This window comes from Colletotrichum lupini, chromosome 6 (genome assembly GCF_023278565.1).
Source record: "Colletotrichum lupini chromosome 6, complete sequence".
In the NCBI taxonomy this organism is placed as follows: Eukaryota; Fungi; Ascomycota; class Sordariomycetes; order Glomerellales; family Glomerellaceae; genus Colletotrichum; species Colletotrichum lupini.
This window is the reverse complement of record NC_064679.1, coordinates 2,153,257-2,179,452: the sequence shown is the minus strand read 5'-3', so window position 1 is coordinate 2,179,452 and position 26,196 is coordinate 2,153,257. Positions and strand designations below refer to the sequence as shown.

General features: G+C 50.9%; 11 protein-coding genes across 11 annotated transcripts; 3 read left to right on the top strand and 8 right to left on the bottom strand.

Annotated features, from left to right (window-relative positions):
* Positions 1–1,446: 1,446 nt before the first annotated feature.
* CLUP02_12127 (uncharacterized protein) lies at positions 1,447–1,884 on the bottom strand (the record flags this gene model as incomplete). Its single annotated transcript, XM_049291091.1, has 3 exons — positions 1,447–1,485; positions 1,542–1,630; positions 1,704–1,884. 3 exons carry the CDS (start codon positions 1,882–1,884, stop codon positions 1,447–1,449), a joined length of 309 nt encoding a protein of 102 aa, XP_049148236.1.
* A 1,561-nt stretch (positions 1,885–3,445) lies between these two features.
* Positions 3,446–4,965, top strand: CLUP02_12126 (uncharacterized protein; the record flags this gene model as incomplete). Its single annotated transcript, XM_049291090.1, has 6 exons — positions 3,446–3,531; positions 3,593–3,914; positions 3,975–4,042; positions 4,109–4,285; positions 4,343–4,849; positions 4,920–4,965. 6 exons carry the CDS (start codon positions 3,446–3,448, stop codon positions 4,963–4,965), a joined length of 1,206 nt encoding a protein of 401 aa, XP_049148235.1.
* Positions 4,966–5,339: 374 nt separating this feature from the next.
* On the bottom strand, positions 5,340–6,215 carry CLUP02_12125 (uncharacterized protein; the record flags this gene model as incomplete). The annotated part of the gene is made up of 1 exon (XM_049291089.1): positions 5,340–6,215. One exon carries the CDS (start codon positions 6,213–6,215, stop codon positions 5,340–5,342), a length of 876 nt encoding a protein of 291 aa, XP_049148234.1.
* Positions 6,216–9,759: 3,544 nt separating this feature from the next.
* Positions 9,760–10,896, top strand: CLUP02_12124 (uncharacterized protein; the record flags this gene model as incomplete). Its single annotated transcript, XM_049291088.1, has 2 exons — positions 9,760–9,780; positions 9,841–10,896. 2 exons carry the CDS (start codon positions 9,760–9,762, stop codon positions 10,894–10,896), a joined length of 1,077 nt encoding a protein of 358 aa, XP_049148233.1.
* Positions 10,897–10,928: 32 nt separating this feature from the next.
* CLUP02_12123 (uncharacterized protein) lies at positions 10,929–12,314 on the bottom strand (the record flags this gene model as incomplete). The annotated part of the gene is made up of 1 exon (XM_049291087.1): positions 10,929–12,314. The coding sequence occupies one exon, from the start codon at positions 12,312–12,314 to the stop codon at positions 10,929–10,931; it is 1,386 nt and encodes a 461-aa protein (XP_049148232.1).
* Positions 12,315–13,654: 1,340 nt separating this feature from the next.
* Positions 13,655–14,971, top strand: CLUP02_12122 (PdmS protein; the record flags this gene model as incomplete). The annotated part of the gene is made up of 1 exon (XM_049291086.1): positions 13,655–14,971. The coding sequence occupies one exon, from the start codon at positions 13,655–13,657 to the stop codon at positions 14,969–14,971; it is 1,317 nt and encodes a 438-aa protein (XP_049148231.1).
* A 432-nt stretch (positions 14,972–15,403) lies between these two features.
* On the bottom strand, positions 15,404–17,056 carry CLUP02_12121 (acetyl-CoA hydrolase; the record flags this gene model as incomplete). The annotated part of the gene is made up of 2 exons (XM_049291085.1): positions 15,404–16,793; positions 16,863–17,056. 2 exons carry the CDS (start codon positions 17,054–17,056, stop codon positions 15,404–15,406), a joined length of 1,584 nt encoding a protein of 527 aa, XP_049148230.1.
* Positions 17,057–17,102: 46 nt separating this feature from the next.
* On the bottom strand, positions 17,103–18,088 carry CLUP02_12120 (uncharacterized protein; the record flags this gene model as incomplete). The annotated part of the gene is made up of 5 exons (XM_049291084.1): positions 17,103–17,301; positions 17,359–17,397; positions 17,544–17,627; positions 17,679–17,760; positions 17,887–18,088. The coding sequence occupies 5 exons, from the start codon at positions 18,086–18,088 to the stop codon at positions 17,103–17,105; spliced, it is 606 nt and encodes a 201-aa protein (XP_049148229.1).
* A 225-nt stretch (positions 18,089–18,313) lies between these two features.
* CLUP02_12119 (dibenzothiophene desulfurization enzyme A) lies at positions 18,314–20,597 on the bottom strand (the record flags this gene model as incomplete). Its single annotated transcript, XM_049291083.1, has 8 exons — positions 18,314–18,538; positions 18,596–19,330; positions 19,382–19,441; positions 19,492–19,504; positions 19,556–19,760; positions 19,819–19,959; positions 20,018–20,178; positions 20,356–20,597. 8 exons carry the CDS (start codon positions 20,595–20,597, stop codon positions 18,314–18,316), a joined length of 1,782 nt encoding a protein of 593 aa, XP_049148228.1.
* A 603-nt stretch (positions 20,598–21,200) lies between these two features.
* CLUP02_12118 (major facilitator superfamily transporter) lies at positions 21,201–22,941 on the bottom strand (the record flags this gene model as incomplete). Its single annotated transcript, XM_049291082.1, has 6 exons — positions 21,201–21,495; positions 21,570–21,790; positions 21,852–21,931; positions 21,988–22,499; positions 22,584–22,812; positions 22,878–22,941. 6 exons carry the CDS (start codon positions 22,939–22,941, stop codon positions 21,201–21,203), a joined length of 1,401 nt encoding a protein of 466 aa, XP_049148227.1.
* A 1,040-nt stretch (positions 22,942–23,981) lies between these two features.
* On the bottom strand, positions 23,982–25,884 carry CLUP02_12117 (4-hydroxyacetophenone monooxygenase; the record flags this gene model as incomplete). The annotated part of the gene is made up of 2 exons (XM_049291081.1): positions 23,982–25,511; positions 25,576–25,884. The coding sequence occupies 2 exons, from the start codon at positions 25,882–25,884 to the stop codon at positions 23,982–23,984; spliced, it is 1,839 nt and encodes a 612-aa protein (XP_049148226.1).
* Positions 25,885–26,196: the final 312 nt, after the last annotated feature.

The following is a 26,196-nucleotide window of genomic DNA, read 5'->3' as shown; positions in this document are numbered from 1 at the left end:
ATGGGGTCCGTTCGATGTCGAGCTTTTAAGAAATTGCCGATTTCTTCGGTCTCTGCATCGCTCTACCCTTGTTGTCCTGAGGGATATTCATTCCTCCCTCTACATAGAGAACTCCCCAAGCGGGCAACCTCCGTGATGTAGCACCAGTCTGATTTTTTTCTTGAAATCTGCTTCTTCGAACCTCCCACCCCGGTTTCTGGGCTCTGCAGCCCGTCAGATACCGAGTCCAATCCAGATTGGTTGGGGCCGGCTGCCAATGGGCTGGAATAAGCTTGGTTCGCGTGGCGTTATTGTAAATCGTAATGAGGCAATCCTGGGCAGCGCTCATCGTCGGACGACCTATCCCTGATGCAGGCCGCCGGCGCGGGCGCGGTTCGTCGGCGCACATGCGAAGAAAAAACGTGGATTGGATGGAGCCTTTGACCATGGATGGGGTCGGTATTGTGTCCGACATCGCGTCGTGCTTACATGGGTGCGATGGCGACATCTCAAGCGGGTTCCGGAACCCCACAGCTCGCCATCCGCCGGGATAAGAGCGGACGACGACTCGGCAGCGATGAACTAGACGTTGAGATTGAGAAACAAAGAAACCCTTTCAGATCGGCATTATATGAGAAAACAGTCTATTCCAACGTCCAGCTTTGGGCTGCATCTCTTCGGCGAGTAGTAAATTGACCAGAATGGCATTAAACACCGGGACGTCCGACTATAACTGCCCGGCCCCGCTCTGGATCTTCCGGCTCCGTGTCCGGGTATCACCGAGTCTCCCTCTAGATCGGCGCCTCGCTCATTTGGGTCAAACATCTCGTGGTCAGGAGTGAAGAGCAACCCAGTAAATACAGGTCCCATTTCTGATCATTAGTCGAGCTAGCATGAGGCGGTGAGCCTCCAGGAACTTTTAACCCAGCCCGAGCATTCTAGATGAATTATGTGTACCTCTGAGAATTTGGCTGTAACCTGCTCTCGTCTCGGCAAAGATGATGTTACATGTGCAATCGAAAAAAAAAAAAAAAAAAAAAAAAACTGTACTGAACAAGCACCGATAGAAACCAGTACACGGTGAATTCTATTCGCCAACCAAAGGTCGATATATGTACTAACTGGTCATGGTCCATCCATAGAATGATACTGGAAAGTATTTACACTGGAGACACTTCTGGATACGGTATCTCCAGCGTCACAGAGCCCCGAATTCCAATGCAAACCAATATTCAAGGACTTAATTAGGACTGGATCTCTTAACATCGCAGACAGCCAATAATTGTGAAGCATCATGATACCACATATGATGTTGCGCGCATGGGATACGATGCAACAAGGCTCGGAAACCCTGGATGGAAATGACAAGTATTAATTATTAAAGATTCTAAGTAATAATGGAATCATTTGTCGGAGCACGATGTTCTCGGAAATGTCAAAGACGTGGCAAGATAATCAGAGAGCTCCTTAGGTGCCAGGCGCCTTGCAGAGGACTGCCAAACCGATCTAGTGTTTGGAGGTTAGCCACAGCACAGAGTCAGGGCCACTATTAGGACACTTACAACGCTGAGAGAGCAGCATCGGGCAATGCGATTCCCATCGAGCAGGCAGGCAGCTTGAAATCCGAGTGTGGTGATTGGAGGCGTGACAGCTGTGCTCATTGGTCAGCTTGAAAAGACTCACGCTGGGCTCCTGTAAACCAAGGATCGATTTGGATATCTTACGTGCTACGCAGTTTGAAGACACCACGCCGCTGATGACATCAGCCGAGCAGCATACTGGAGTTCCTTGACAGACCGGGGCAAGAATGGAGAGTCTTTCAACAAGATTGGAGTCCGCGGGTGTAGTTGGAGCGGCAATGACGAGGGAGGAGAAGAACCCGAGGATAACAGTTGATGCCTTCATATTGGGGGAAAAGGATGTTTCTTCCCGTCGAAGGATTAAAGGCACTGAGGAATGGAAATGGAGCTGCTAAGTCGGCTGAGCTTACTGTGATGATTTTAGGAGTTGGTCAGTCAACTTAGGAGAAGAGAAAAGGGTTCTTATAGATTTACAAGATGCCAAGTATCTTCCCAATGACTGTTATGGAGTATTCTGAAGTGTTGAGTGCAGAAGCAGGAGGTCCGAATTCACGTCACCTCGGACAATGGAGAGGTACGCTTTCGTCTCCGCCAAGGGGTCTTCAGTATCCAGAGAGCCAAATACACGGGCGCCTCATACCGCATATTGTGATAGTGGACCAGCTGATCACTGCGGGGAGTCGCCGGTTGGGGAATCTTTTGCCTTTGAGCCCCGTTGGCGGGCCGCATCCGGGAGGCTGAACGATGTCTTGGCTCCACCACCGTCATCCCAACGGCTCTAGACTCGCAGCCAGCTCCCTGGACACGGGTTTGGATCCTATGTCATCCCACTAAGGTTGTATCTGAGGATCCAACTTGCCGAACATTTTTCGAAATCAAACAAGATATTTATTCAATGAATTATTATACGAAATGGCTAGAGATGTAGGACTCGATGGAATGTGATAGGGGGCTTCGTGTCGGGCCAGATATTGGTACGAGATCAAGTGCGGGTCATTTCCGTGATGTGTATACAGGCAACTCTCAACCTTAAAGCATCATTCTCGGGTTGCGGACGGTCCCAGTTTCTTTCAAGGTCCTTCCGATAGTCGTAGTGGCTTCCTCTCGGTCTTTTCATCCGGAGCTCGACTATTCGGGAGGTGGCTTTTGACTTAGATCGGATACCCCACCCAGTTGTCTCGGCGTTCTGACCCATAGCAGTAATCCAGTCTCCAGCCAAAGTAACGGCCGCAATTGTCTACTTATTTCTACCAACCATAGCGGAGTATTAGATGCGTCGCGGAAATTCATATCAATAACCTAGAGAACTTCATGCTGTTGCCGGAGTTGGGGCGACCTTGATAAAGCAAGGCTTCTATTGGCCGAACTCTTAGGATAAGTGGGCTACTTACTGGATAGGAAAAGTCTATTTCATCTCTCCTGTGCAGTGGGCCCCTTTCCTCAGCCTCCTTTTATCGGCATTCCACTTCTGGTGATAGTCAGAGAAAGAGCATGACGCAGTATTCGTTCAAGGTTTCCATCTCGACGCTTGCAACTTCACCCCCCAAGTCTCAGAAACCCACTCGAATCAGGTGTTCGATATCTTTTCGACACTAGCTACGCCGTCACGTGCTTTGAGTGTGTGTCAGCTGACCATGGAGAGTGAAAAACGACCTCGTCTGAGTAATTCTTGTCTTCGGCCCCCTTCGTGTGTCGATCCCCTCGCAATCATGAATCCATCCTAATGTCCGATTTCCTCTATATAGACATGTGTTCTAAGTGCAGTGTACTGATAGTTACAAGCCTCAATTGTAATTATGTGCCGTGGAGCTCTCAAAACCATGAATTTGACGTCTACGGTTGTTGTTTGGTATTCTGACATCGCACTCAAAGTTAGCCTTGCTTAGATGTGCTTCCATCCCATAAGACATGAATCAGTCAAACATGATGAGGCAGAAGACCTCCGGCATGAGTCCAGAGGCACGAGTCTTTCGTCCGTCATTTTTGCCTTAAACTTCGGAGGTGATCCCCTCCGAGAAGCATCATTCTCCCAGAATTTCCACCAAAGCAATCAAGAACGATGCGAGACAAGACATCCACAGAAATTTCGCTGCAGAGGCACCTTTCAAGAGGGAAACGCAGAGACCCAAGAATCCGTTCTGGGAGACAGATGTCGACGGCATTGCGAAACGCGTCGAGAGCAGCTCGAAGAAAAAGGCTGAATGGCTGTATGTTGCAGCTTTAAGCATTTTGGCGCTGTTTCCAATCAACTCATTGAGTCTATTGAAGGGCCAATGGCCTCAGCTGTCAGTGACTTCTCTGTGGTGTGCTCATAAAATTGGTCAAACGCCTTTGACCCGACGATCTTTGTACCTGGTAAGCAACTCTCTTGTTGAGTCTGACCAGACTTCTAAACTAATCATGCAAACAAATTAGGCGCAGCTGCCTAATACAAGAAAGAAGCCTTTGCTTCCTATCAGACTGGAGCACGACCACGAAATCCAGTAGAACGACCACAACGTATACAGGAACCTTGTGGTGCCATTCGAGCCAATGATGAGAGCTGCCAGCATCATGAATCCGTCAGCCAACTTTGGTGATGCGGACATCGTCATCAGCCGGGGTGGGTTGCAAGACCTTTTTGATTTTGCCAGAGGCAAAAGCCAAAAGTCCTTTAGGGTCGAGTTTGACTTGGTCAACACCACGCTCTTCATCGCTTGGCGCAAGGAGAACAATTCCTTCAGAATGTCTCCAAAACCTGGAGAATAGAGTTGGGGACATGCATTTGAAGAAGCATTCACCAGGTACGACGCGGGTCTGGAGAGTTCCGTCTCACATCAGAGAGTTATCCAGTACAATATCGGCGAGATGAAGTGCCTAGTGCGTCATGAGGTCGATGGTGCTCACTATGGGCCGGAGGAGAATGCAACAGAAAATGATGCCGACGTTGAAGCACCACCCAGCGTCATACAAAGTACCCCCCAGAAGAACACTCTTAACGGGAAAGCCGGGATCAGCAGCGAAAGACGAGCTACTCACAGGGGCCAAGAAACTTCCCCCTCCGTGATAATGGAGCTCAAGGCCCGGCCAAGAATGGAAGCATGGGACACAATGAACCAGATGTACTTTGGAAGAACGCCCCACCTCGTCATAGGCCAACACGAAAAGGGGGAGTTTACCGGCGTTCGGATGGAAGACTGCGAGCCGCTGATGGAGAAATGGGAATGGGAGAACCACGTAGCCCTGACAAAGCTGGCTTCCCTCCTCGGGCTGTTGCGTGAGAACACAAAGAGGTCCAGAGCACAAGGCAGGTGAGCGCGTGCGATCTATAACTCCAAGTGGGAAAACGCGGTGTTGGAGATTTGGACCACATTTTCTAAGCAACCGCCTATCCTCCGGAGTTCGAGAAGATATTTTGGACCCCTGAGTCGGAGTCATCCGCTATCAGGCAATCTCGCTCGATCCACGGCCAGACGCGTCAACATTCCTCTCAAAAAAATAAGCCATGGAAGTAACGAAAAGTCGTTTAGCAGGGGTGTCATCCGGTGTAATTATCAGCGATACGAAGGATCCTTGGGCGGCGTGATGTGTTTGCTATTTTCTTCTTGTTGCTATACTCAAGTGCTCTATACTTCAGTGGAAAGTCTTGGCCAAGGTCATATCAGCGAGCTTTGGTGGCTGCATGTACTCTCGGTCTTCTCTTCAATGAACAGATACGCTTAGACAACTAGATACGGTCAAGGAGTTTCACAGATGCTTCCGTGCAGGCCTTATAGTAGGCATGACCAGCCTCCACATGATCTAGTACCAGCCCTGCAACCCGATCGTAAACCGACTCTGATCCTTCTCAAGATTCTCCTTCAGCGCCACCAGCTCCTCGACATCCCAGTTCGCGTGAACAAATCGCCCATTCAAGAACTTGGCTTCCTCGCTGAGAGCCCACACGACAAAATCCCCGGGCAGCGCAATATCGTCGTACGTGAGCCCAAACTCCTCCACGGTCGGCGCAAACTTCTCCGACATGGCCGTGCCGCCAATGAGGCCTGGGTGCACCTGAAGCACGAAGAAACCCGGGTTTTCATCGCGGAAGTACTCGAACAATTTCGTCGCACCGCTCTTGGAGGCGCGGTAGGAGGAGAAGCCAAACATGTAGGGGAGATGGATGGCGGCCGTGGAGATGTGGATCACCGCGGCATCGGTTTTCGCGACGGGCTGAAATGCGCGGAGGAGGTTGAAGTTGCCGCGGACAGAGATTTCGAAAGCACGCCACCAGTCGTCGGGTTCGGAGTCGGCGATGGTCTTGAGGTCGGACATGTAAGCTGCGTTGGCAACGAGGATGTCAATCTTGCCTCCATTGACAGAGCTGGCAAAGGAGGCGACTGCGTTGGTGGTTGCCTCGGCGTCTGTGACGTCGACAGTGTAGAGAAACACCTTTGCTTCTGGGTTCAGGGTTTCGACGGCCGTCTTTGTCTCCTCGAGGGACTTGACTGTGCGTCCTAGTAGGCCGAGGCTTGCGATGCCCGACTTTGCGAGAGATTTGGCGATGGAGGCGCCGATACCTGCGCCACCGCCCGAGATAAAGGCGCTTTTCCCTTTGGTTGAGAGTTCTGGGCGAGACGGGGAGATTGCGGCATATGGCTGCGTACGGTAAATTTTGGTGGGAGCAGGGAAAGACATTGTGGTGACTTTTTCGGGTCTTGGAATGGTCTCTTGAGTTTCTGATTCCTGAAGTCTTGAAATGAGAGTGTAGCCTAGAGGTGGGGGAAAAACCCAATATCTAGCCGGTCCTTCGGTTCCTTCATTTATGTATTCAGATATCAAAGAGCGGTGATGTTGATGTCGATATTCAACACATCATGTCTCCTGCTTGGGAGTAAGCATATTGCTTGGCTAAGCTCTTCTTAGCGCCGCCTAGATTGGCTGATACTACGGGCAGCGAGGCTAAGGCATCATCGCCTTGCCATGTCAGCCAGTATTTGAAATCTCTGCTATTGAGCTCAGGAAAGAAGGATTGTTACTTCTAGACGATACTTAGAACCGTCAACGTTGGAGGTTCGGACTCGGACCAAAGTTGCCAAAGATTCACATCATTGGAGCTGGGCCGGGCGCTGGGCCGAGTCGGATAGATAACGTTATGGACCGGCGGCGGCCGGAGTGGGCCCCACGCCATACGCTGACACGATGCGCCCTGTCCCAGTTCTCGCTGATTAAGGGCGAGGATATTCTGCCACCAAGTGTGGCTGCGGCAGGCCCTACCTCCGACCACGGAGCCCAGCTGCCTATACCTACCCACTTACCTACTTACCTACTTACCTACCTACCTATAACCACTACTTTGTTAACCTCGCTACCGCTACCGCTACTACTAATTAAAACTATTCCTAATATTAATATACTATAAAAAGAGAATAATTACGAAGTTAACGATCCTTTTATTTATTAATATACCGTTAATTATAATAATTACGGTTACGTAGAGTATAACTACTTATTTTATAATTAGCACTTTTTTAGCCTATTTAAAACAAAAATAATACTTAATAAGGCTATTTATAAAGCTAGCTTCGTAGTCCGAATTATTTAATATAAGCCCTTTATTAAAGTATTAATTACTATTACTTATTATTATACTTATAGCCCGTGTTATAATTAAAAATAATAATATTTTATAAAATTAACTTACCTAAATAAGTATTATAAATCCTTAACTTTATTTATAAACTATTATTAATAAATTATTACTAGCTTTTTAAATAGTAATTAGCTTTTTCATCCCGTTATTAATAATTTCCGTAATTATTATAACTACTTATTTAGTAATATTAACGTTTTTATATATTATTATTACGTACTATTACGTAATAAAAAGGACTAAATCGTTAATTAATAAAATAAGGGTATTTGACTTATTTAAATCCTTTTGAGCTTATAATTAAAAAGTAGTAATTATAGTAATATCGTCGTCCGTAATATATTTAATATATTAATTACTTATTATTATGACGAATTAAATAGTAGGACCCTTATTAAGTAATTATTTAACTAATTACGTAATTTAATAAAGTACTAATACTACTTTTAACGTAACGACGTAAGCTATATTACGAGCTTATTTATCGTACTTATTATTATAATTTCCCTATTTTAATAATATCCGGATGTTCTATTAATAGATTCTATATATAAAACTAACTAATTTAATATACTATTATTTAATATTTATAAAGTAATTAATAATAATTATACTTTCTAAGTCGCGAGCTACTTTTTATTTAGTAAAAGAAAAGCTAACTATAATTAAGTTATTAACTGGTTATTAGTATTACTCCGGGCCTACGAAATTCCCTTTTTATAAGTTACGTATACGGATCGTAAGATTACTCTACTTAATACCCTTAATAATAATACTTAATTTAAAATAGTACTATACGTACTTTATTATTAATATATTAATTTTAATATACTAACCCGGACCTAGTATTACTTTAGCCCGGCTACGAGGGACGAGATTAATATAATTATATATAACCCTTATTTTTAATAATTCCTTATAAATTAGGGTAATCTCCTCTATAGCTAATTAATAGTTATATACTATAACTAATTATTCGAATTTTAAATTACTAAGTACCTTATAATAATAGTCGATTATATTATTAATACTTAGCTTAAGCCGTAATATAAAAAACTCGTACTTATTTAAGTTAACTAAATTAAGTACTTCGGTTACTTAATTATATTAATTATTAAATCCTTATATACGAGTATTAAAGTACGAGTTTACTATTATATAAGCAACTTTAAAACCGTATTTAATAAATTAGTTATTTTTTAAATAAGTTAAGCGGCTATAATTAGCGTTTATTAAACCCGTTACTAAGCTAAGGTATTAAGTACTATTACGGGATTATTTTAAAAAAAAGTACGTTTATATATATATTATAATACTTTTAAATAACTTTTATAAAAACTTAGTACGCTAAGTAAATAGCTAAATTTAGGTTTATGAAAAAGGCCTTAAAAAAGTACGTATATTACTTAATTCGAACTATTTATAAACTACCTTATTATTACGTCCTTTAGTAATATATTAAGGACGGTACTTTAATATTACTAAAAGAGATCTACTTATATTAGTTTTAATAACGCTTAGAGCTTATTATTAATAATAATACTTTTATTCCCCTACTTAATCCCTTATAAATCTAAAATAAGGGTTACTTATAGGGCTCTATAGCGGGTATTATAGTAATTATAGTAAGTAAGTTAAAAAAGCTAATTATTAATTAAAATACCTTTTTTAAATAAGAGCTCTTTATATTTAAATATAAAAAAGTTACTAAATACGCAAAAATAATACCTATATTAGCACTACTATTATTAATAATACTTTCAACGCTAAGTAGGGCTACTTCTACTTAATAAAGCCTTAAGATTATATACGATTTTAATACGTACGAGCTTAATATAAAAATTTAATAGAAGTACTAGCGGGTTATTATTAACAAAGTAATTAATATAATTAATAATAATATAATTAATTTTATAGGGGCTCCTTAGTTACTAACGCTTATAAAGTTACGATTTTAATTAATTAGTAATTTTACGTAATTAAATATATTATAAAATTTAGCTAATAAGGATTATACTTATAATATTAATTTTATAATAAAAAATAAAATAAATAGACTTATTAATAAGTACGAGGCTAAAATAGAATACGAGGCTAAAGTAAAAGAAGTTACTAAATTACGGGCTATAAGCTATATAAAGTAATCAATAATTAATTAAGTAATTAATTAAGTAGTTAATTAAGTAGTTAATTAAGCTACTTCGTTAATTATATTAAATTAGGCTAATTCGTTAATTATCGTATTTTTTACTAAAATAATTTAATTAACTATAAGTTAATTAACGGCCTCTAATTAGTCTAATTTATTTAAATACTAACTGTACAGAGCCTAGCTTACGTATATACCTAAGACCGGCGGTCGTGTAGCGGCCGTAGCTATACTTAGTGGTAGAATAGCGGGAGCTGCTGGCAGAATATCCTCGCCCCTGATTAATCCTTCCTCGACGCCAACAAAGACAAAACCACCTACGACATTTCTCATCCGAGATAACGTTGACTCGGCCCATGGTTGAGCCCGGTCACTTGCTTTAACGACTGACACCCATAACGAGACCGTACCAAAAAAGAAAAAAAGAAGAAAAAAAAGGAATGAGTCCAGCCGACGCCGAGGTAATGTAACCCATAAGCTATCCGCCCAGGCTATGGACATGATTCGCTAACTCGACCCAGGTCCGGCGTCGTGAGCGCGGTGTCATTGCTCAGCGCGAGTACCGCAAGCGACATGCTTCCAAGGTTCAGAAGCTCGAAGAGGAGAATAGAAATCTCAAGGATGTCATAGCCGAGATCAGTAGTGCTCTCAAGGGACAGCCCACATCAAATGATCTGAGAGCCGCACTCCGTCGCGCACGAGAACTCGCCAATGTCACTGAAGATGATGCCATGAATGACGTCGACGATCACGATGTTGAAGAATTAGGACCATCACAATCACCACCCGATAATCTGTCCCGGACAACACCACCGCCGCCACCAGCAACAGCCCAGTCCTCAATAGTGCCGAAAGACCCATCATCGACATCAGAACGGCGCCTCCGTGCCAGCGGCAGATCGAGCCCCCGTCTAGACTACGGCCTCTGGGTAGACACAGACCGCCTCATCCGCATCCTCGAACCACCGCTCGACATCGTCCCCTACCTCGGCCCGGGCATGCACACCCTCGCCGGCTGCATCTTCTGGTCCGCCATGAACTACACCGTCGACCTCTGGGACGCCCGCCCCTCGCCTCCCGCAATCAAAGCCCTGGACCGCGTGTTCAGCCACTCCAAGCATCTCACCGACCGCAAGTATCTCCTATCGCTCGCCCAGGCGAGGATGGACTACAAGAACAAGGGGTACATGTTCCGCAAGCTCTCGGACCAGTTCGCCGAGCGTACCTGCACGCAGGTCTACCAGCTCGCAGGCGATGAGTGCGAGAAGAAGGGGAGGCCGAGCAGGTACTGGAAGACGCCGCAGGAGGTTGCGGGGAACATTCTCAGCCAGATTACGACTGATCAGGCTGTGAGGATGCAGGATGTTGCGGAGGGAAAGGGGACGTCCTCTGATGGGGAGATGATGCAGGGGCTTGTGGGCTGGCTGTCTCAGAACTTTGTGTGCTTCGGTGACGGGCCTAGATGGAGTACCGTCTGCGTCTCCGTCGGCATCGGAAGTTGGGTCAGAGAGCTCATGGACAGGGACGCTCGCGCGGAGGGAGAGGCAACATCTGGATCACACGAAACACCGTCTTGATTATTCCGCTTTATCTCCAAGAGTCCTCCACTTCAAAGCTCCATCCGCATGGCTCGCCGAGCCAAATCGCTTTGCCAACCCGGAGCATCCCATCCGTCTTCATCATACCCAGAGGAACTACGCCTCGTAGGAACATCCGCTATCATCCCCACACACCCTCCATTATATCTTTTCGGCGGGTTGTCCGAAGCCTCACACCAGAAGAACGATCTCCTACCCTCGAGCCATTCGTTCTCAGCCATCGGCCCATCCCACGGCCTCTCCCAGTCACCCGCATAGAAAACGACCTTCTTCAGCAAATCCCCAACCTTCTTCTCCCGCAACTGTCCCCACAGCTGCTTGGCCTGTTCAATCTCCAGCGGCGGCTGGGCCATGGACTCTATCCCGCTACCGCAATCCGACGCCTCACCCATCTTCCATTGCTCGTAGCCATAGATCCCCTCCGTGGAGGCACCAAGCTGTCGCCGGCACTCGCTCGCAAACTCCAAGAAGATTGTAATGTTGGTCAGTTTTGGGAAGTTGGTCACCAGCGCGTCAAAGTGCTCCATCGGCCATGTCCCATTGCGGTTGATGTCGAGGGTAATGCTCTCCAAGTTCGGCGCCATGCGGCCGAGTTCTACGATTTCTTCCGCCGTCATCACCCGCCGCTGCCGAGTCCCGCTTTCCGCCTCGCGCCATTCGAGGCTTGTTAGAGACTGCGCATGGTGTCGTATGATGGGCAACGCGGAAGCGCCGGTCTCGTGGCTGAATATCCACGACAGATGTGTCAACGAGTTCTCAGGTACCCCCAAGATGAGGTCTTTTGCCCAGGCGCCATAAACCTTCAACGACTGAAGTGATTTCAAGTGTGGGACCAGCTTCGCAACGTAGGGATACTCGTCGATCCTGGGCCTCAGGGTAAGATTCTTGATGCTCCCGAAATCCATGGCATCCAGCCACAAGTCCAGATTCGTCTTGATCTTTTGCTCCGCGGATAACGGGAGATACCTCAACCACTTCCAGACTCTACCGGAGCCAATCCACTCCATCCTATCCCAAAACTTGGAACCTGTTCGAAACGGCGGCTCCTGGATCTCGTCCCATATCCGATCGCCAAAATGATAGCCCTCTAGGTCTAGTGACTCCAGCTCTGAGGGGTATGTGGACCCAGACGCTAGGTCGAGTGGGAAGTTCCAGCGGTCAGGATGTTCAGAGCACCCTAGGCTGGTGACGCGGAGTTTGAGACTTTTGATGGAGTCGCAGTCTGAGAGGGTTTTGTGGACGTCGTGCATGGTTGCCAGGATGGGGTCGCCGGGCTCGCGATTGCCATAGCGACGGGTTTGCCCTGACGGAACTACGGTGTCGATGTATGTTGGGCATTTGGCAGCAGCGAGTACGAGGAGGGAGAAGAAGAGTAAACCGCGGGAAAATGGTTGCATTGTTTCAAGGCGGGCTGATAAAGTTGATTAATCATTGGCTTTGCATCCAGTCTGCAAACATGGCTCGGACAAGATTCGAGAATTGTGAGATTATGGCACGAGAAAGTGCCGCGTTATATACCGTTCCAGTCCACGAAAGGCCACGATTCTGTAGTGCTCGGACTGGCGATGTTGTCGACAGATAGAAAGATCTGTCCTGGAATGTCGAATCCTTCCCGGTTTCTGTGACCACGTCAATCTAGGCAGCTAACGCCGATCGGTCATAGCGGACTCTTTGCCCTGTAAGCAGCTAACTGCACGATTCTACAAGCTTGATCCGATTTTGGGGAAACAGAAGGTACATTTGATAATGGCCATGGTGCCTAGGAACTGGGGCACGGCTTTTTGGCAAGAATGCATATGCCAGCGGTTGATTAACGCTTGGAGAAGATGCAAGACCATTTTGGTATGAGGACTGGTGACATTCTCGATCTACACAATTGGTTGAAACTGGAGTGGGTCCATATTCTGCAGTGATCATGACGGCTGTACAGATATGTTTCTGAGTTCCTTTGACATGAACTGTATAGCGAAAAAGATTTGTTGAATACCTAGGGCAGTAACATTACTCACGACGTGGAATATGGGCGCCGATCGTCCTTCGCGCCCGCGAACTTAAGAACAATGAGAAGGCTTGTATAGCCTTTGGAGAAAATTTGGAACAGAGGTACAGCTGCTGATGAAGCCTATTGGCAGATCAGGACTCTGTAAATGTTGAACTTATCACTTTCTCCCAGCCTCGAATATTCGATGTCTTACTGGCTTTGACAGGGTATTCAAGCAGCGGGAGTCAACGCGGTGTTTCTCCACGTCAAGATCTGAGGGAAGTCTCGCCCAAAGCCCCGCATAACTTCGGTCGGAGCAGTGAACTTTGGTCACTTCGGTGACAGAGTCATGGATATCAGGATTTTTTGAACTTCCAAGACTACGAGACTCAACCACAGCTAGACAGATATTTTATCTCAATCGAACTCTTTGGGAGAAGATGTTTCGTTTGAATCGCTATACTGAGAGGGTAAGAGACGTCCATCACAACGTCTCATTTAACCTTAATTGACATGCGACCCTACACTAACCGACCGGGGCATCCGCGCCCAGGTGAGATTACATAGTGCGGCAAGGGAGGGGCATCACGCTCACATCATCGCATCTCACTTCAGAGCACCCAGTGGATAGCGATACAAGATATGCCCATCGGTTACAAAATCATCACTCTTTCCATCTAGGACGCCTTCAACCAACGATCCTACCCGCACCGAGCACAAACTCTCTCCGAATAACCTCCGGCAACTCAAACTAAGATGAAGGTCCTCATCGCAACGATGCCCTTCGCAGGCCACATCCACCCAATGCAACCCATCGCCCTCGCCCTCGCCCGCAGAGGCCACACCGTAGCCTGGCTCACATCCGCCTCCCACGCCCACATGATCCCACAAACCGGCGCACTCTTCATCCCCTCCCCGCCCCCGCTCGCCGCGCACGACGAGACCGCCCTCGCACCGGACCCGGAGACCTCTGACCTTGCCGCCGTAGCCTCCACCCTCCGGAAGCTGTTTCTCGACAGGGTACCAGACCAAGTCGCAGCCTACCGCGCCGTCCTCGACGGCTCCGACGGAACGTCGGCGTTCAAGGCGGATATCCTACTTGTAGACCTCTGCGCCTACGGCGCACACTGCCTCCGTGACCTCACGGGCTTGCCGTACGCGACGCTGGGTATCAACCCGCTTGTCACTCTCGACCCGGAGGTCCCGCCGTGGGGTACCGGCTGGGCGCCCCCGGCGACCCTCTTCGGCCGGTGGCTCAACGCCCTCGCGCACGCGGCCGCGAGCTGGCTTCTCTACCCGAAACTCACGGCCGCGCTCAACGCCCACCGGGAAGAGCTCGGCCTTCCGCCCTTGCCGGCGTCGGGGTTCTACGATTCCACGAGGTCGGATGTTCTACACATCATGCCCACGACGCCAACCTTCGAATTCCCGCGCAAGAACCTCCACCCAGCCGTCAAATTCGTCGGACCGCTCCTCCCGCTCTTCAACGAAGACGAGCTCGAGCCTCCGCCTAAATGGTGGGATGAGATGCTCGCTCACCCGCGGGAAAAGGTAATCCACGTAACACAAGGCACCTACGCAACAAACGCCGCAAACCTCATCACACCAACCCTCGCCGCCCTCGCCCACCGTCCAGACCTCCTCGTCATCGCCACAACCCCAAACGCAGAGACTCACCTCCCAGCGTCCTCCCCCTCCCTCCCGTCAAACGCCCGCGTAGCCACCTTCATCCCCCACGCCCGCCTCCTCCCGCACGTGGGCGTAATGGTCACCAACGCAGGCTACAACGGCGTTCTCGCGGCGCTGCGCTTCGGCGTACCGTTAGTCTGCGCGGGTCGGAGCGAGGATAAGGCCGACGTGAGCTCGCGGGTGGCGTGGAGCGGCGCCGGGATCGATCTCGCGACCGACGCGCCAAGTGAAAATGTGTTGAGGCGCGCGGTGGAGCGGGTCATCGACGATGAAAAGTTCCGGAGTGCGGCCGAGAGGGTGAGCGTGGATTTTGGCGGGCATGGGGATGGGCCTGGGGAGGCGGTTGATGCGTTGGAGGAGGTTGTTGAGCGTAGTCGGAGATGAAGGGGCCGGGGGTTGAAGATTTCAGCTTCGAGTTGGAAGTTTGTACGGGCCGAGACTATCGGGGTTCCGGGTCGGCGGTCGGGCGGCCGAGGTTTGTTCCCGCCGAGTGATATCTCCGGCGCGCCGGCGCTGTGTGGTATCTTATGTAGGTCGAGATTGATCTTCACCTTTGACAGCATGCGGTATCCACTGCCAATGCTTGGCAAATAATGTAAATGCTCCATTATCCAGCGAGGTATCATTTCTCTATCAACAAAAAAGAAGAAGGGACTAAGTATTCTATCAATGCTCCGAAATCGCAGGCCTGCCCTGCGAATGCACTAATACACCAATGCAAGCAAATCCAACAATGCCTTCTCAGGTGGCTTTAAACGCTTTTACCTTGTTTGAAGCTCTCATCCTTGACTGTGGCGTCGGCGGATGCTGGCCTGTTCATTTGAAGCTCTTGACCTTCTGCATACTACCCTCCTCAACCAGTGCCTTGTGGAGATCAAAGGAGTTGAAGAGCAGATGAGGCTCGTGGCCCATGCCCTTGCGCAAGCACTCAAACTCGGCCTTCTCGAAGTAGTCGAGGAGGATGGGCTGGTAGACCGGGTGGGCGCACTTCTTAATGATGACGCGCGCACGCTCGCGGGGACTCAGCCCACGAACGTCAGCGAGGCCTTGCTCAGTGACAATGACGTCAATGTCCGCCTCGGTCTGGTCAATGTGCGTGCACATTGGGACGATACAGCTGACTCCGTGGGGGTCTGTTTTGGAAGGGCGCGTCGAGGGAGTGTGCATGATGCTGTACTTTGCGTTGCGGAGGAAATCGCCGCTACCGCCCATACCGTTGAGCATGCGGGAGCCCATGACACACGTGCTGTTGGCGTGGGCGTAAATGTCAACCTCGACAGGGGTGTTCATGCCAATGACGCCGAGGCGGCGAATGATCTCGGGGGAGTTGGAGACCTGCTGGTTGCGGAGGAGGAGCTTGTTGTGGTAGCTCTCCCAGTTGTCGTAGAAGCGCTTGAAGCCGTCGGGGGAAAAGCGCACCGAGGTGGCTGTCGCAAATTCGAGCTTGCCCGAGTCAAAGAGGTCGAGGAAGGTATCCTGGATGACCTCGGTCCACACCTTGAGGTTTTCAAAGTTGCTGTCCTTGAGGCCTCCAACGACGGCGTTGGCAATGTTGCCGATACCGGACTGCAGCGGGAGCAGGCTCTTGGGAAGACGGTCGTGCTTAACCTCGTGCTCGAAGTATTCGATCAGATGTCTGGCGATGGCTCTGGAGCCGTCGTCTTCGGGGGCGTTGGGGCCGGTCTGATCCATGTAGTCGGACTCGATGATGCCAACGACCTTCTCGGGGTCAATGGGGATAGAGTTCGTTCCGATGCGATCCTCGACGCTGGTGATGAGGTAGGGCTTGCGGCGCGGGGGCACGTCGGTCATGGTGATGTCGTGGAGACCGTCAAAGTTGGGCAGCGCGGTGTTGACCTCGATGATGATCTTGTCGGCCATCTGCACGAGCTCAGGGGTCGCTCCGACAGACGCACCAGGAACGATGCTGCCATCCTCCTTGATCTCTGTGGCCTCGACTACGACAACGTCAAGGTTCTTGTTTGGGCGGTCCTTGGTATAGAAGCCGTATACGAGGTCGACGGGGAACTGCGACAGGTGCTTGTCGAAGAAGTGAATCCTGCCCTCGTTGATGCCCTTGGAGATGGCTTTGCCGACCTGATGGGGGGCTCGGCGATTGATCATATCCAAGCTGGCCCAGCGGTTCTCGGTCTCGGCGCCGGAGGAGGCACCGACAAACAGGCTGTACTTGAGCTGGCCCTGAAGACTATTCGACGGGAACGATACATATTAGCTTATTGGAACCAGATCTAGTAGCACCTCTAGAGGTCCTTACGAGTTCTGCTCGACGTGGTCCGCCAAGTAGGTGGGCATCTTCTTGGGGTACCCGACGCCAGTGAAGCCGGACCAGCCGATGTAGGCGCCATTGGGAAAGTGCTGCAGGAGATCTTGGGGCTTGGTGAGCTTCTTGAGCATCGAGGGACGCTTGACGCGAGCCCGCAGAGCGGCGGAAGCAATAGGAGACGCCATGATCGCGAGAGGTGATCACGCAAATGAAAGTGAGGAGTGGAGAGGTTCACAGAGGGTCAATGCCCGTGGAAAGGAGGGGAGAGAGGAGAGGACGGAGATTCGAAGCCTGGCCTACGACGACAACAAGGAGAGGAAGGTACGGAGAACGGGGTGGCTCTGGGGCAGAAAGTGGGCGCCGGCGAGACTTTATACTGTCAGTTTTGTTTGGTTCCGATGGAAAGAGCGCGTCTCCATTCAGTTCTGGACTCAGGAGAGAAGACCAAGAGTCAAGAGTCAAGGTATGGGAAAAAAGATCAGGTCACTCCTTGAGCCCCTCGGTGGGGAATGACGCAGCACCAACCCTTGGAGACCAGGGAGCTCCAAGATAGCTCCAAGCTTTCTTAGAGGTAGAGAGTGCCCCTTGGAGTATTATGTCATCAAGTTGGAGAGTATGATTGGTTCATTAAGGGTTTGCGGCTCGGTAACAGTCGGTAACATCCTTAAGGACGCAGCCGCATGCCCGCCGCTAGAGCGAGAAACCTTCTTGTCTCTTTCGCCTGTCGCCAGGTACTTTGTAAGGCTCGCAATGTGCCTGAGTAGTCTGCTGTTGGCAGCCTGTAGGGCTTAATTTCAGGTACCTCACCGCGTATCCTTTCGGTTTGAGCCGAGAGTCAACAGCCATTGACCAATCAAGTCTCGTGGATTCCGCTGTTTTCCAAGCAAATCTGGGCTGAGGTTCAGTCAGGAGATTTTCCACTATTTTTGTATTGTCTGTTGATGCGCGCAATGTTTGCATTGTCTAGTGGTCTTTCATAGATGTTTTGAACTTCATGTCCCTAAGCTTCGAGTACCTAGATGGACCAAAGCCCCCACCGTCAAGGCGGTTCCCGAGATGCCAGCGACAAAAATAAACTGGAGTATTTTCTTAAACTTCCGTAGATGCGAGCTCAACCTTCGGCACAGCTCGGCCGGACGAATCTCGGCCTTAAGACTGCGCTGCGTCGTCTCATTCGTTGAGGCAGATCCACGTCTTCCCGGTCGATCTGGCTCCATTTCGTGCTACGTACCTACCTTACGTAAGGTGTGTCTGGCTCCAGGAATTGCCCTTCCCACGCTCTCGCATCTTCAAGACTCAAAGAGGAAGGAGACCCGTCATTTGCAAGGTCTCGAAAGTTGGGAATAGCTTCGTTTCGTCTCTTTTTACTTTTCTTGCCCATCCTTGACGAGTTTCGGCAAAGCCTAGGTACATGCATCCACATCACGACGTATCCTGTCCATTTATTCCGGAATCTTGGCCTCTTCAGCCGAAACTCCCGCCTTCCACCTGTATGACGCCGCGACGTGCTCGTCCAGCGGTCCCGACTGGCCCTGCTTGCGGTAAAAGTTCTCTCTGTACGTTCCCCCGGGAACCGCGTAGTCGTCCCAGAAGAGACCGCGACGACGCAGCTCCGGCAGCAGAAGATCGATAATGTCCTTGAAGGACTGTGGGAAGAGGGCGTACGCCTAGCATCAATAGTCAGCATCATCATCTCCCACCAACAAAACGGCATGGGCACTTACAAAGTTGAATCCATCAACATCCGCCTCCTCAATCCACGTCTCAAGCCCATCAGCAACCTGCGAAGCCGTACCGACAAAAATGGGCCCGTTGCCACCAATGCTGACGTGCTCGGCAATAGTATGCTTCGTCCACTTTGACGTACCCGGCGAGAACCGCGCGTACCCCTCAACAGTCGACTTGACAGCGTTGCTCTCCACCTGCCGCAGCTCCTCCTCGTCACCATACTTGCTCAAATCGATGCCCGTCCAGCCACCGAACAGCGCCAGCGCGCCCTCGTGCGAGGCGTACTTGCGGTAATCCGCCAGCTTCGCCTGCGCCTCCTCCTCCGTAGCGCCCAGGATAGGCGTCACGAGCGCGAGCACCTTGATATCCTTACCGTCGCGGCCGTACTGCGTCCGCGCGAGCTCCCGGATCTCGGCAATGTTCTTTGCGCACACGGCGGGCGCGTGCGCCGAAACGAAGATGGCTTCGGCGTGCTGCGCCGCGAATTGTTTGCCGGCCTTGGAGGTTCCCGCTTGCAGGAGGAGAGGGGTGCGTTGCGGACTGGGTTGGACGATGTGCGGGCCGGGGACGGTGAAGAAGCGCCCGTTGTGATCGATCTTGCGGACGAGGTCAGGCTGGGTGTAGATGCCTGACTTGCGGTCGAGCTTGACGGCGTCGTCTCTCCATGAGGACTCGAAGAGCTTGTACATGACCTTGATGTACTCCTCGGCTTGCGCGTATCGGTCGTCGTGCTGCCCCTGTCAGCAGTGCCCGGATCGTGGGATGGCTTCGCGTTATCTTACCTGGGGCTGCTGGGTGAGACCCATGTTCTTTGCTGCGGAATCTAGGTAGCTCGTCACGATCTGTGCTGGTCAGTCTGCGCTTCCTCAAAAGATTCTGCCTGGAGACTGACATTCCAACCAAGACTATGATACTATTAGCAAGGGACCTTCGTGACCGGTCCTAGGGCTACTTACCGACCGCCCGTGAGATGATCAAGAGTCGACAAACGCCTTGCGAGGTGGTACGGCTGCTCATATGTCGTCGATACCGTCACGCCGAAGCCAATGTTCTTCGTTACCGCAGCCATGGCAGCCACAGGGGCCAATGGCTCGTTGACGGGCCATTGGGCACCGGAAACCTTTGCGGGGTCGAGGGACTGCGAGTAGACATCGTAGCCGCCTGCTTCGTGTTAGCTGATCTTCCGATTTCGATATCCTGAACGACAAGTCAAACTCACCAAGAACATCGGCGATGAAAATGCCGTGGAACTTGGCCTCCTCGAGCAGCTTAGCCAACTCAACCCAATGGCTGATTTCGTTGAAGCGCCACGACTCGTCTTCGGGATGCCTCCAGAGTCCGGGGGACTGGTGTCCACTGCCTACATGGGAACTGTCAGCTTCAATGTGAGAGTCTGCGGCGAAACCTGGATGCCATACACATCTCAACGAAGGCATTGAGCACGAGGCTCTTCTTCGGCTTTGCGCTTCCCGTCGTGTCGGCCATGTTTTCTTCGTCTTTCTTACTTCTGGAGTACGAGTCTCTAAGTTCGCGAGAATCGATCGTGCTTATGAGAAAGGTTCCAAAAGGGAAGAAGTTTCTGGCTTTTTGCGACAACGAAATACAACGAAACTTTTTCCAGACTATTACTACAATCATTTAGCGAAACCTCGGCCACCGCGGGGTAACATGGAGGGGTTCGCGTCGAACGACGTGACGTCCCCTTTGGAGACACACCCCCCGGCGATGGTCTTACACAGAACATGTCGAAGTTTACCCCAAATTGCCCCTCCCGATACTCGGCGTGGGTCCGGCACCGTGGAGCCGGGGCGATGATGCCACCGGACGGCTCGGTGGCGCAAGACGCACGACGACGCACAAACGGGCCATGGGCGGACCCCACGCCAATGCCGACGACCCCTGCACTCCGCCTTCCTGATTGTTTCCAGGGAAGCTCCTGTTCGATAGCTCGCCTGGGCCTCCGAATGATGGCTCCTGAAAAGCTCCGTGTAAAGGCATTTAGCTGTTTAGGCTGCAAAAGGCGGGTAAGCTGTAATTCGCGGGGCCAAGATGCCCTTGGCTGAAGAGGAGATACAGCGGCTCCCGCCGGCAACCGCAGGTCGTGGGGTTCAAGGTTTCCAACATGAGGTTATCACGTCATGTTAGCTCCGATGACATGGCCCAACCAGAGAGTTGCAGATTACCGCGCGACAGATTGGCGGATGGTTAATATCCGCAAATTTTGGCAGCAGTGATACAGTACTGCAGACCACTCTATGAGGGGCAGTTCGAAGCGCGGGATTGATTGTCTCTGTAGAGCTTTCATTCGCCAATTGACCTGAGTATCGGTCTCACGATGATTTCGGCTTCGTGATCACCTCATTGGCAGTACATCAACACATTACACAGATGTTCGGAAAGATCATTTAATTAAGGTTCATACAGAGATTATGTGGCGCGGAGAAACAGGTAATCAATAATCTCTATAGCAATATCGCAACCCCAGTCTCGACGATCGGCATCAAGCTGAGAGGAGTTATCCACCCCAGCTGGCAACGCGTCCCAGCAATTCGGGTATCACCAACGCAGACTCGCACTCTATCCCACCGTTTAAGGTACTGTCTAGTGCTTCACGTCCGATTCGCCATCCTCGCTAGACACCACGCCGCTCACCTCGCGCACCTCCTCCACGTGCGCCGACAGCCCGGAGCCAAAGTGTCTCAGGACCAGCCACGCGGGCCCGATGGCCACGGCCCACAGCGCAAAGTTGAGGTAGATTGCGCCGACCTCGCCAAAGAGGGTGATTGATGTGAGGCCGTAGCTGACGGCCTGCCACGCCGACTCGACTCCGCGGAGCAGGGCGGCGTAGCGGATGACTTCCTCTTCGCCTTCGGCCAGGTTTGTGACGATGAAGTACCTGTTTGTCTATGTCAAATCCAAAAGTCTCGGCAAGCACGACGCGAGATTGTCTCCACGAAGGATTTGACGTACAAGAAGAGATAGTTGATCTGGAATCCGATCGTGAGGAAGATGTAGACCGCAAAGGCGGCTCCGAAGCCAGGGCTGGCCCAGTCGTGGACAGGGCGGGTCTGGCGGAACCGCGTCGCGAGGACGGTCGCCCAGAGCCACCACGCGCCCTGAGTGACGACGAGAGTCCAGAAGGTCGACCTCGTGCGGAGCTTGAGTGACACCTTTGCGCGATCAAGCCAGTGCTGCCAGCATCGTCAGTGACCGTCTCTTATTTCTAGCTACGAGCTTGCGAGAGCTACTTACTCCGAGAAGATTACCGGAAATCACGGCCACGATGCCGGAAAGGAAGGATCCGAGAGCTCGAGATCGAACAGAGAACCATGCTGCGGTACAACGTTAGCTTCAAGTCTCCCAGAGGAGAGCTTTTGGAAAGACTTACAGGCAAGATACGTGAAGAACACAGCCTCCGCAAACACAGCCTGGCCAATCCAAAGAACAATCAAAAGGAACTTCGGCTTCAACAAGTTCCTCGTCGTAGCCTTGATCTCATACCACGAATTCTCCAAAATCGCCAAGCTAACCTTTTTGCCATCCTGCCTCTCCACCTGCTCCGGCTTATTCAAGAAGAAGCCGACAAACGGGCCCGCAGCCTGGATGGCAATAAAGATAATGAAGACGGTGTACGAGACCTTGCCGGCCTGGTCGTTGTCCGCGTTGAGGCCGAGGTTGATGGCGCCGCCGAGGATCTGGCCGCAGAGGCGGTAGGTGAGCCAGTAGCCCAGCGCCTTGCCGCGGTTCCATGGCTCCGGGTAGGCGATGGCGATGGCGGCCTCGGCCATCCAGAAGACGCCGGCGGAGATGCCGCAGAGGGCGGCGCCGAGGAGCATGAGCCATTCGACGCCGTAGCGGTTGTTTGTGTAGAGGCCTGCTGCGAAGGGGGCGTAGCCGATGCTGTTGGATTTGGCTATGTCAGCTTGTGCTTTTCCCGACACGTTCTTCCACATTCGTGGCGTTGGGAAGGTAGGCTGAACCTACGTTCCAAAGATGAGGGCGCCCTTGATGCCTATGTAGTGGACGATGACGGAGGAGAAGTAGCAGGACACCACCATGAGGCAGAATGTGAGGGCGTTGGCGGCGTTGACGACCTTTGGCGAGGCGGCGCCGCCTGCGCCGAGGGAGTTCATGGCGCCCCAGATACCTGGGGCCGCGAGGTTGCAGAGGCCGAGGATGGTCATGTTGTAGAACGTCGAGCGGTACCATTTCACTGTTGAATTTTGATGTCAGTCTTCTAGTGGTACTGCAAGCATTATCTTGGCACCGTTGACGAACCTGGATGACGCTCCGACTTGGGAGGGATGACATCGCCCTTTGCTGGGTCGGCGATTTCTGCCATTGTGAAGGTCTTCCGATTAAGATCGAAGGAAACACAAGGCTGGACTGATGAATGAAAGAAGAGAAAGACTATGTCTGGATATCTTCGAAAGCCAAGACCTGAAATGCCGAGTCCTCTATCGCAGGTGGAATCGCAACAGAAACGGGAATCCTTCGTCTTATGGACCAGATCAGAAGAGACAAGAACATGCAGGGATTGTCCAGCTGGATGTCATAGTCAGGCCAACTTCACTGCTCGCCTCTGCTGTCAGAGCCCAATTCCTCAATTCTCCCAAAGTAACATGGTTGCCATTGACACATGCCGGGCCCAGACTGCAGGGTCCAGACAAACTTTTTTTTCCTTTCCTCCCATCCTTTGCCTAATACCAAGAGACCCCCGGCAGCATCTGCCAGGCTTACTCCAATTCTCCAATAGCTTAGCGTTTGAAGTGAGTACTCGCTAAGACGACTTTGTGGAAATCTCCGGCGAATTTGGGTTGCGAAATCAACCGGGTACAGCACGCCATTCCGCTGCCGGCGCACGGGTTCCGGAGTACCACCCTCGACGCTCTTGTCAATCAACGCAATAGAGTCGATAGTCAATACCACCACCACGGTACTGTGTCGAATTTCCCACGCTAGGAGTAAAAGCACGACATTTTGATTCCGAGTCTTTGGGAACGTTTGGCATGTCAAATCGCGCATCCACGTGGGTTGAAGACCTGGTGGCTTCAGATGGGCCGTTTGGCTTATCCTGTTTCTCGGGTTCGTAGTTCGGCATGGCGCCATTGACATTGATGGCTTGGCATTTGATTTCAATCGAATGGTTCGAGACCTTTTCGGTGGTTTGGGACAAAGCACTGTACGATGTCCAAGTAACACAGATTCTTCTGCCAGAGACTACCTAAGCTCTATTATCAAGCAAGCAAGCAGCGACGAGTCTACCCAGGACATCCCCATGGCGCAGACCATGCACTCGAGATATCTCTTTCAAGTGATCATGATGGTATTGATTTTGTTGCATTCATCGTAGCGCATGTATCTATGAGCTCCTGCGCAAATCTAAGGAACACTATGCCAACTCTCATGGACATCTTTGACATCCACACCTCCAGCCTTAAGGTAAGGAGTCACGTCGGATTCCGGGTCCAGCTCCCTCTTCGTGCATCCAAGTCCAAAATACCATAAGAACGGATTCTCCGAGTCGCCAACATATTCATACTCAAAGTCCTCCCACCGCGGCTCCCGCTGCACGATCGTCGCCAGCGTAGCAGACCCAGGCCACAACCCGTGTATCCTAGAACCGGCTTTGCCGCTGTTATACCAAGAGCTGCAGTTCTCCGACAACACTGTCGTCGCGAAGAAGGCATCAGAGTACTGTGTAAAATTATCCGCCGCCCTCTTGGTGGGCTGAATCGTCTTGATGCCCTCGCGGCTCGCCTTACGGAGGATGCGTGCGAAATACGTAATCTGATTCTCGACGTTGTGCGGGACCGTGCCGGAGCGTCCCGACCCGTTGGGGCCGTGGATGAAGAGCAGGTTCGGGAACCCGGGCGTTGCGGAGCCGAAGTATGTATACGGTCCATCGGGGCGCCAGACCTCGCGGAGGTCCTGGCCCTTGGCCGTGATGGGGAATGGAGGCGCCATATCGACATTCGCGCCTGTAGCGCAAAAGATTGCGTCGACTTCGCGGTACTTGCCGTCTTCCGTCTCGATGCCCGTCTCCGTGATCCGCTTGATACGCGTCTGGATGTACTCCGTCTTGTCGGAAGAAATGGCCTCGAAGTAGCCCGGCCCGGGTGTTAGACGCCGGCAGTGTGGCGAGAAGTCTGGGATGAGTGCGTCGATGAGCTCGGGTTTCTTGGTGAGCCTGTCGTTCATGAACTTGCGGAACTTTTCTCGCGCCTCGTCGTTCTCGCTCGAGCCCTTCAGCCAGCCGGTGAAGTGACGGAAGTATTTGCTCTCCAGCTCCTTGCGGTACAGGAGGTACGCCTCTGGATCCTTGCGGAAGGTCTCTCTGAGGTTCTCGGGGATGACGATGGGCTCGATGGAGGTCTCGTCGCCCGCAAACGAAGCTGTGACCCACGTCTTATTCCGCGCGTAGTGATCCAGCCGCGAGACAACCTTGTGCAGATTTGATGTGAGCTGAATACCGCTGGCGCCGTTGCCAATCACCGCGACCTTCTTTTCTCTCGGGTCGAAGCTGGGGTCCCAGTTCGAGGCGTGTCTGAGGACTCCCTTGAAGTCCTTGATACCAGGGTAGTCTGGTAGCTTCCAGGCGTTGAAGCGGCCTATGGCTGTGAGGACGAACTCGGCCTCCTCTGTGCGAATTGCGTCTGTCGCGAGGTCGCGAATGGTGATTTGCCAGATTGAGCGTGATTCTACCCAGTTCAGGCCTTCAACTCGTTGTGCGAGATGGAGGTGCTTGTAAACGTCGTATTTCCGCGCCAGGCCCTGCCAGTAGTCGCGGATCTCGGCGCCTTGGGCAAATTCCTCCGTCCATTGTGTGTTGGGGTCAAATGTTGACTGATATACGTGGGCTGGTACGTCGCAACGAACGCCTGGATAGATGTTCTCGAACCATGTGCCGCCCTAGAAATATCGGTATTGGTCGGGGGTTCCTCTATAACTTTCTCAAGATTGATTGGAAACGTACCACGTCGGCGTTCTTCTCGTAAATCGAGAGCTTGATGCCGGGCACCTTTGCTGGTAAGAGGATGCCAGCAAGGACACCCGATAGACCTGCTCCGATCACAGCAACCCTCAGCTCCCGCGGCTCGTCTATGTATCTTTCGATGAGTTTGATCGGGTAATCATCATAAATGGACTTTGGTGGCGTGAGGAGTGAGTCGACGGTGCGGTCAATGAGAGTCTGTTTGTCGGACCCGTTCTTCAAAGGTGTCTCAATCGGAGCCTCCTTCTGTTCCACGACTTGTGAGGGCGTTGTGTCAATGTGGTCACCCATGATTACAGCTGTGAATACTCTGGTGATAATTCAAGTTGAAGATGTGAGTTACAGTACTCTATGATAGACTCCGCTCACATCTCACAGCAGATAAGATGGGAAAGCCACATTTTGTTAGCCGGCGACTCTGCCCCTCGTCGATCCGGACATCGGAATCACGTCAGACTCGTGCTCGAACGCGTTACACGCACTTGGAGGGAAGACGCTCCGTGGTCTTGAGTATGGTCCAACTCAGGGACCACCTCGCCGTCCTATCAGAGAAGAGCCATTGTTATCTCGCAGCATCAAAGCGAAAGCTTCACAAAAGAAACA